General features: G+C 40.2%; 1 protein-coding gene across 1 annotated transcript; it reads left to right on the top strand.

The window, feature by feature from the left end:
• The first annotated feature begins 7,950 nt into the window (after positions 1-7,950).
• Positions 7,951-9,802, top strand: LOC147499911 (uncharacterized). Its single transcript, XM_086563565.1, has 7 exons — positions 7,951-7,954; positions 8,061-8,104; positions 8,177-8,247; positions 8,359-8,487; positions 9,154-9,235; positions 9,331-9,414; positions 9,545-9,802. The coding sequence occupies exons 1-7, from the start codon at positions 7,951-7,953 to the stop codon at positions 9,800-9,802; spliced, it is 672 nt and encodes a 223-aa protein (XP_086419691.1).
• Positions 9,803-10,071: the final 269 nt, after the last annotated feature.

The raw sequence follows: 10,071 nt of genomic DNA, 5'->3' as shown, positions 1-10,071 counted from the left end.
CAGCTCTCCTCAAGCGCTTTTATCAATATATAAGTTTTTCTCCAAGTACATAAGTCAATATGAATGAAATCTCATCAACATTATGAGTACAGCTATCATTTTTGCATTACATGAGCACCTTGCATTTCACACTACGTAGCCCGACCTATGACATCACAATGTCAGGTCGGATATCAAAGACGGAGTTCAAACGACTCAACAACAGCAGCCACGTAGTGGTTAATTTTCAATCAATTCAAATCAAGGTCCCCCAAAAGGACCCTAAACCAACTTAACATCAATGCCAGGGTTAGGTATGGCTCAACTGTAATTGCCACTCAAAGGCCAATTATCAGACAAATTCAATCTAGAGGACCCCCAAAAGGACCCCAAGTCAACTTATGGCGTCACAAAGGGTTTAAGACAGACTCAAATATAATGGCCACTCAAAGGCTAATTATATCAATCAGAAGTTGTAATGCCCTGAGACCCAACACACATCCCGAGGACGCGAAGATGAATCTCGAGGCGGTCGCTATCCTGATTCTATCAAAATTTCGGCAGAGCCTCCTTTGTTTAATCGACATTTCGTATACGAAAAACCTATCATAACCTGGACATCGCATAAAAAAAATCTTCCAACAACCATTTCCATATAAAACCTACTTTCTAAACAACAGAAAGATATATATAGATATCCACAAAATGATTGAGTGTAACATCAATCATATCGGCATGCTTCTTTAATATTCAAAATAGAGTTTTTCACAATCATCATACAACTATTGTGGCCGCTGCATCCTATTAGAATGGTGAGGGTGGACCGGTTTTCGGCCCGATCCGCGGGAATATCTCGGTTCAGTACTTCCCAATGTGAACCATGCACCGTTGTTTTCCTGATTTTATCGGCAGGGAGCTGAAATGCCGTTGTTGTGTTCGTACACACAAAATCTCTAGAGCTTTTAGGGCTCAGGTGGGCCCTGTAACCACGACCTCCATACGGGCTGTCACCTAACTTACGGTGGTCAACCGTTCGACGACCGCAGACCGCTTTCGGGATCGACACATCCGAGTGGACTAAACTCTCACTCCTCGCGTCTAAACCTCATCGAGGTAAGCATGTAACCTCACACAAGCTAAGCACCATACAGCATGACACGTACAAGCATGGTTATCTAGAAAAGTAGAAAAGGAATTCCCGGACTACATCCAGTGATGCATCCCTTTAAAGGTGGCCCACCACCTCGAAAGGTGTACACCACAGTTGGAATCCTAGAGCGAACTGCCGTCTTCGGAAATGCGACAACAGTTCCTTCTTTATAGGAATTCACAATTCCTTTTCTAAATCCCCTCGTGATAAGCATAGTAATATATATATACTCGTATTATCGGTTATTTCCAAATACTATAGATACATATTTAGTTTTTCTTTTAAAACTGTTGGTTCTGTATGTGTGAGTTCCTGAATTTCCAACAATCGAGTAATGCAACCTATGACTCTCAAACGGGCCAGTCATAGTAAATGACAACCGATGATTCCCAAACGGCGAATCATCGTAAATAACAACTAACCATCCGTGGAACAATCCAAAACCTCACACATAGTTACAAATAATCGGGTAATCCTTACCCGCATTACAAAATCCATCTCTCTGTCTCCTTACTGAGACAAGAGACGAGAACCCTTCCCAAAACCAGTTTTGCTCTTTTAACAAAGAAAATAAATTCCTGCTACCCAGATTTCGCAAAACCATTTCACACGAAAGCTATTCATATATTTAGTTTATATCGAGTAAATATAATGCAAAACATGAATATCACATATACATGCATGGTTGATACGCAAACTATCTTTCCCAATTTAAAACAATCAAATCATGCATGAAAATAAGCATGCTATATATTGGTATGTAAGTTCCTACCTTAGCAAGCTCCGTTCTTCTCAAACCCACTCAACCGAATCAAGCCCGCTTCACCGAATCCACTCTTATTTAACTCCTATAACATCATATACATATACGACGGTTATTAGAATTTATCGAACGAGCGAGAACTCTTATCTAACGTAAGTTGAGAAGAATCTCGACGCTACGAATTTGGTTTCAAGAAATTCTTCCTCTAACTACAATTAACAGAGCTACAGGCCATTTCTAGCACTGTACATCACGTCAACACCAATCATATCACTTCCAAATTTCCAACTACAACAAATTCCACACCCTTCGATTCCTATTAAATCTAGCAACAATTACGGTTGTGCTCCTTCCTAATCATTCATTAATCGGCCTAATTCTAAACAAGTATATAACTAACATAACTTCTCTAAATAGATTAAATATATCGAAATCCTTACCAAGTCAGTAAGAATAGCTCCTTAGCTTTTTGCTCCACCAATATCGCTCCACTCTAGCGTCTCCAAATTGCTACTGCTGAAATTTAAAACCCCCAATCAATTATTTTCATCAATATATCCAATTCCATCGAAATTGGGTTTTAACTATCTAATTGAGAATAAAACTAACTCACCTTTCACTTTGGTACGACGGAATTCGAGGAAATTCAAATCTCACGTTGTCGCGAGAAGAAAACCCGATAGCCACTCCGGCACGTTCACAATTTCTAAGCTCCACACTTGACTTTAGTGTTTACAAGAGATGGGTTGCGAAAATCTTTGGATTGAATCGATGAAAATGGACGAATGGAGTTTTCTCTCTCCTAGGTTTTCAGTAGTTGCGAAATGGAGAAGAAGGAGAAATTGGTGTGATTTTGTTTTGTTTTTTGTCTTCACATGTTTTAGTTATTAAGACCCAAGCCCAATTGTCTAAATTAGGCCTAAAGCATAATTCACTCCTAACCACTAACTAATTTGACTTAGCGTCGAAATTATTTTTCGGCCCATCCAGCTTAATTTAATCTCCTACATTCTATCCCACTGCAGGCTATAACGATAACCCACTCATGCATGTAAGATGTTAACTCGTGCCAGCATCTAACGCAGAAAAGCCGCTAACCGACATTTTGTCTAATTTTCGCATATGAGTTGCTTACCTTATGTGGCTTATGAGTTTGAGTTAAGTTTCATTAAGTTAAGTAAGTTTGAAATGTAAACCCGACCAACCAATTACCTAAATGTCCCTAAGTTAAATATGAAATTTACAAAAATACCCTTAACACGAATTTGAGTCTTTACAGAAGTTCCCCCAAAAGGAACGAATCAGGGCGTACACCTAGGGACAAACACAAGACGTTCAGAATCAATTGACACAAGAAAGATTATCCACATTCAAAGGGTCCAGATCACCACCCTCTACAACACCAGAACTGGTAACCTGATAAACAACAACTTCAGAAACATCCAAACCGAAACAATGAAGGAGGCAAATTTGGAGCAACCGGGTGGTAACAACGACTTGGTCAGATGGCATATCAGATAGTCTACTAGCATCTATACCAGCATCTGCAGCAGACACTGTTGCAGCCCCACTTTCAACAGACATCTTAAGGCGATCATACTTATCCAATGCCTCAATATAATCATCCATCAGCACGTAAACGTCGCCACTCTCCACCGTGTCCACCAAGTCGTTATATGCAGTCTTAGCTCGTTCAGCAACGGAGTGCAGCCTCTTGCACTCATCGACCCATTGTTGAACCTCCAGCTTTGCAGAATCCAGGCGGGTTGCAACAGAGGCACTTTACCACCCAACTATTGCACTTGATCCCTTAGCCCTGCAACCTCCGTTCTCTCACTTGCTGTTCAGCCACCAGTCTGCTACAAGTTTGCTTGCTGACATCCAGCTCCTTCTTGTAACAGTCGGAGATAGACGCCATATCCTTCAGCTTCCTATACATTGCCAGAACCTAGCAAACAAGATAACAAATATAGACATTAGAGTGGATCAAAATCAACAAGACCCAAAAGGAGCAAGCTCATAACGGAAGAATACTCACATAGCACAACGACCGTTCCATCTCTACCAAGTTCACTTCCAGGCCCTTATTATCCAGCTTGCGCCTATCCCCGGCAAGCACAATACTCTCCAACAACGCCCCACCAACCAAAGGGGACTTGAAGCTACAGTCACTATTCACAACAAACTTCGGCAACAAACTGTAGGGGTCCTCATACGTAACCATTCTATCAAAGATAACACTATCACTCTTCTTACTTTGGTCCGTACTTCCTGACCCTTTGCCCTGCTCAGCAACAAGCTCAGCCTCACCAACTTTCTTTTTTCCACGGGCCTCAACCACCCCAGCATCAACAGCCAAATCAATCAGGTTCATCCTCTCCAGATGAACCCGACCTGAAAACGAGCGACCTTCAAGCAACAGTACCAGGTCGGTCTTCAGACTCAGTTTGGGTCTTCTTAGCCCCCTCCGACTCAACCACTTCGGAACGCCTTTTCAGATTAGGCTTCTGGAATGAAGTGGGAGCATCACCCTCCCCACCAGCACTGCCACCTGCAGCACCACCAGCACTTCTAGCACCCGCATCTCCAGAGGAGAAGCAGTTGGATGCAGAACGATCTGCATCACCAGAGGAGAAACGGTTGGACGCAGAGCGCCCTCCATCCCCCAGCTTAGAACGTTGGGGTGCCAAACGATTTGCATCACCCAACTCAGAACGTTGGGATAACAAACGATTTGCGTCACCCAACTCAGAACATCTGGAAGGCGTCACCCCTCCAGCCGCCCTCACCACGCTAGAATGGTGTTCAGCGACCCCACCAGACGTCCTAGCTCCACCAGAACGACTGTCACCATTACCTCCACTCCTTTTCATTCCAGAAACAGGTGCTTTCTTTTGACTCTCCCTCTCCATGGCAGATTCCGAGCTAGAATCAGAAAGTTCAACCACTACCTTGCGAGCCCTAGCCTTTTGCTCCAGCCTCTTACGGTTGATTTTCTTCCCTCCACGCCTCTTAAAGTAACCTCCCCCAACAAAGCTTGCTTATCCTCCAAACTCAAACAAGCAAACCTTTCAATAACACTGTTCTTTGTACGAAAACGGATTGTAATCTCTACAAAAACAACCCAAATAAATCAAAACGTCCAAATTATAATTTAAAACACATATATTACGACCTACAACCAACGACCTACCACGAGATTGTACAACACGTTTATCAATCTCCAAACCAGGCGGGCAATATCTACCTACAGCCAACAATGGCTTACGCCTCCATTCCTCCTTACTCACCTCCATAATAACAAGAGACTTCCCCTTATAAACATGAAAACTAAAGTTCACAACACCCAACCTCCTCACAACAAAGTGCTCCGTCACATCGTTTAAACAAATGTTGTAGCCCCTGTCATTCAACAAATCCAACACATGGAGAATCCTCCAACTGTTCCCCACGAGTTGACAGGGGGCTTTCCCCAAAAAGTTCAAAACCTTCACAATAAGACGGGAAAAGGGCAGCCTCATCCCAGCCTTCAACTGCCCATAACAAACAACTACTCCTCCACCCCAAGGAACGTAGTCGTTAGTATATAAATTCTTCTCCCCAGCCAGATCGTACACAGACAGATCGGATTTCACCCAACCAAACTCCTTCCTCAAAGCGGCATAACAATCTACCGACTTAGGCTTCCTCTCATCCACCGTCTCCAACAAAGAAGACGACGAAGCCTCATCACCACTACGAACCTTATCCTCAACTTCTTCGTCACTTACCATTCTCTCTTTCCATTTACCAACTTCAACCTCACCACTAAAACTATCACTAGTCATAGACATTGCACAATCAAAGAAAGAAGGAAAGCTCAAATTTCTAAAGTTAAAAACACGAACCTAATGGCAAGGGATGAGAAGTTTTTTTTTTTTTTTTTTTTTTTTTTTTTTTTTTTTTTTTTTTTTTTTTTTTTTTCCTTTGGTTGAAAAGTAAACAAACAAAAAGTTTTTACAAGTCAAAAAACCCCTCAACTGCTCATACACCTCGAGACAATCAAAACGTTCCGTGTTCCCAAAACATAAATCATTACTCGCCCACAAATCGCCGTAACTCGGAGCCCACGGATCCAACCCAACAGTTTCCGTACATTCCCCGAAACCTAAATTCAAAACAAAATAGCTGTCAGACACGTGCTTTCCAACTTTACTTTTTAACCGTTCTCCTTCCACGCAACAGCTGTCCAATGAACGAATAAAAAATAAAGGGGGTTGTGTAAGTACCCTCCGTTCTACACTACAGAGCACGTGTCCACATGACAGACGTCTTACTTCAGCTGGTCCCACAACATCGGATCGCACCAACGACCGACAAAGATCCAGTGTCGTCACCAAAGAAGATTCTGACCATTCATGGAAAGATATCAACTAGCACAATCTTGGAGCTCAATCAATGCCACAATCAAGAAAACATTAACTTTGTAACAACACATTAATGACGAATCACTAAGATAGCACACAAGGTGGATCTGCAATCCATAACGGTTCAAGCACACATCTATAAATAGAGAGAGATGAACTACGTAAGGCTTGATTCAAATTTACCCTGAGAAACTTGATACGTAGACAACTCTTATCCCAAGAAGAGTGCAGCCATTTCCTATCCAACAAATCATCAGGTCGTAGTCCCAAAATAACCAACATCTACAGGAAGTATATAGATTGTCATTGCTCGGAACTAGTTACACATTTGGGTGGAATCAGACTCACAGGCGCCCATTTATGCTTTTAGTTCTGGAACTATTCCATGGGAAATGCAAAATAGATGGGTAGCATGCAAGTCAAAGGTTCAGTATCTCTTTCTATCTCATACTTGGTGTGAAGGCCAACTTCATGACAGATGTGGTTGTAAAGGTGCAGTGGGAGCTAGTTTAGGAAATAAGGAGGAGTTAGTGTATGAAGGAAAACCCCCACATATTGGGCTGGCTACGTTGACATATATAATTGACATACGAAAATGACATATTTTATATTTCATTCATATATCTTTATATATATATAATAGCAGTCTCTTTTCCTGCTCTCTGAGGGTGTCCACGTAGGCTAATTTTAAGTACCCTTTTTACTCACGAGAAATCAGGATGGATTAAGGAAAAAGTGGAGAAAAAACTGGCCGAACCACTTAAAAAGTCTGGCCTCCTCAAATTCTAACCAGAGCTTACATACAGTACCAACAAATCTCGAAACACTCCAAACGTCCAAAGACCTACGCATAAAAAATATATATATATTGCTATATTTCCATTGAGAAGAAAGGTTTAAAGCTCACTTCTTTATCCTTTTTTTTCATTTCATTTTACTTTTTCGATGATTAAATAGATGATTCCACGTGTTCTTTGCTACTCCGGAAGATTCTTCATCGTTGTCCATTGTGAGGAAATGAGTATCGATCAAGGTACAACGATTCCTTTTTTTGTATTTTTTTCTTTACTGATTGGATACTTAATTTAGACAATATAGAGTTCAACAATGATTTACACTCTTTCTCAATATCTTTAAATTATGGATTGTATAAACTCTATTAGTGGTGTTTATTGTATACATGGTGTTTGATGAATTTGTATGAACTTGAATAATGCTGTGAATTATATTTGATTTGTTAATTATTGCATACCCCTATGAAACAACAACTTAATAAGTCAATAAGAGTGCTCACTAAACAAGCCTAGCTTTTTGTTGCAATCATCGATCAATCAAATCAATTTGGCTTAGTATGACCAACAAAGCCATAATTCAGCAAATCATATTCATCATTAGTGGTACTGTAATGGCCTGGGAAGAATGTATCAAACTAAGGTGAGACCCTCCCACATACCCACAGACTAGGGATATGGGTGACAATCTTTAGTCACTTATCTTATGTGCTTGAGCAAGCTTTTTTAGTTAAACTAGAGAAAGTTCAAGGAGAAGTAGAACTCTAAGGGGCAAAGCTCGAGGCCCTACATTGGAATGAAGCCCCAGTTACCACCAGCCAATCACTTACGACTACCAACAAGGATTTGCATACCCTCAATATGGGTGAGTAGTCTTCTCCAGGATCTCACACTATTCACGATTCATCAATTAAGTAGCACCTTAGGATAAAAAAGTAAATTGTCACCCATATTGGCTGATGTATGTTCAGATATATGTTTCACAGAGAATTTCATGTTTGTTATTGTTGTGCAGGTACACATCATATGGACCTGATTATGTCCACCCACGGGTTGGGATCTGAACTTTTGAGATAAAATTGAAAAGGAAGTGAATGATTATGGTTCCTACAAAGCTGACTTGCTGACTTTCTCTGGATTTAACTTAGGTTCAGCAAGGTGTTATCAATCCGTATTTGGGTCAGCAATACCTTCAAATATATGGCATACCAAGTAGTCTCAACGCGCTATCTATCCATATGGGCAATCGTGATCAACCTCTTCCCAAAGAACCGGGGCTATCCGCAATTCATGGTTATGCAATGCCGGGGCACCACATAGTGCAATTTCGTGGGGCCAATGTCAATGCATTAACAAAGCAAACACATATTCCTACAAATCAAGCACCATATCCGGCAGGTAATTCTGAAGTTCATACTATTTATTTCTACATGAGGAGCAGTAATTGCATCAAGTGTGATTGGTTACTTCTAAAAAATTGTCATATACTACTACATTGACCTGTTGTGAAAAGCATAGCTGCATCTGTGTACATAATTACATCGGTGTGATATCCTTGGTAAGCTTAGTAGTATCTTAGAATCAGTCCCCCACCTCAGCAAAGTTTAAGTACCCACTTTTTACTCACGGGAAATTAGAACTATAAAAATCAGGAGAGAAAAAAGGAAGATTATGAGGAAAAAAACTGTCGATAAAAAAGAGAAACAAGCTATAAGAAAAAAAAACTAAATAGGAAGTAAGATAGAGTTTGTTTGTTTGTTGTCATTCACATTGATATGGAAGTTTTGGTTTTTTGCAAGTTCCCAATTGAAAAATGAGGTTTGGGTTTAAGTTTAATTACCTTTTTCATGTGACGTAATGTTGATATCACTTTTCTTCACCCGCATCTCATCACCCTATGAGTCACCAAGATTGTTTTGTCAGCATAGTATGAGGTGTTAGCCAAATCTTTTATAACATTTAAAGAGGTAAAATTTATATTTGTATTTTTTAATCTAATATATTCACTTATTAAAATTGACTTCATCTACCAGTAATCCACATATTGGATACTCTTTTTTGTAGGAGCAACGAGCAAGCAACAGATAATGTTGAATTTGCTGGTGAAGTTCAATTCCAGTCCGAAGTCCCTCAACAGGAAGTGGAGGTAAATTTTCCCCTGTTTATCTCATTTATTTATTTTGTCTTGACCTAAGAGAATCTAAGATTTTATTTTTTCTCTACTGCCCTTCTGAATGTTAGACACCAATAGTATCTGAAGCTGTCAGCAATATTGAATCTCTATCTGAAAAAATTGATATGACGGATGTCTTTGCAACGGATACGGTATGTTATTTACCACATTGGTTTTGTTTTCTCATTCATTCATTCTTTTTTATTACTGTTAGCAATGATTAGTATCACATCCTTTTTCTGTTTTTGGCAATAATCCTGATTCTAACGTATTGATCTATAGGTCTGTAACAGTCGCGATGAACTCCTTAAATGGACTCAAAAACTTGGGAAATCAGTTGGGACAATCATTGTGATAAAGAAGTCAGATTTGGGTTCTGTTGCATGTAGGACACCTAGAATTGTTTTTGGTTGCGAGAGGTTCGGGAAATATAAGGCTGAAAAAGGAAGTAAGCAAAGCGAGTTACCTCCGAAGCAGACAAAATCAAAGAAGTGTGAGTGTCCTTTTCGTATTGAAAGGTATAAAGATGACAAAAGATGATCAGTGGGTAGTTAAATTGGATTGTGGTCTTCACAACCATCCACTTTCGGATTACGCCCGTAAGGTCACTCTTATCTTTGGGAAACTCACGGTGAAGAGGAAGCAATTGTGCGGGAAATGTCATTGAGTGATTTGAAGCCAAAGGAGGTCCTAAATGTATTGAAGGAGAGAGAGACACACAATGCAACTATAAGGACTACTATATATAATATCCGGCAGAAGTCGAAGCTTACCCAAAAGTTTAGAAAATCTCAATGCAACAGTTAACA

Source organism: Coptis chinensis, chromosome 5, assembly GCF_015680905.1.
Source record: "Coptis chinensis isolate HL-2020 chromosome 5, ASM1568090v1, whole genome shotgun sequence".
Lineage (NCBI taxonomy): Eukaryota > Viridiplantae > Streptophyta > Magnoliopsida > Ranunculales > Ranunculaceae > Coptis > Coptis chinensis.
Note: the sequence above shows the minus strand (reverse complement) of the source record. Positions and strands in the feature narration are given on the sequence as shown.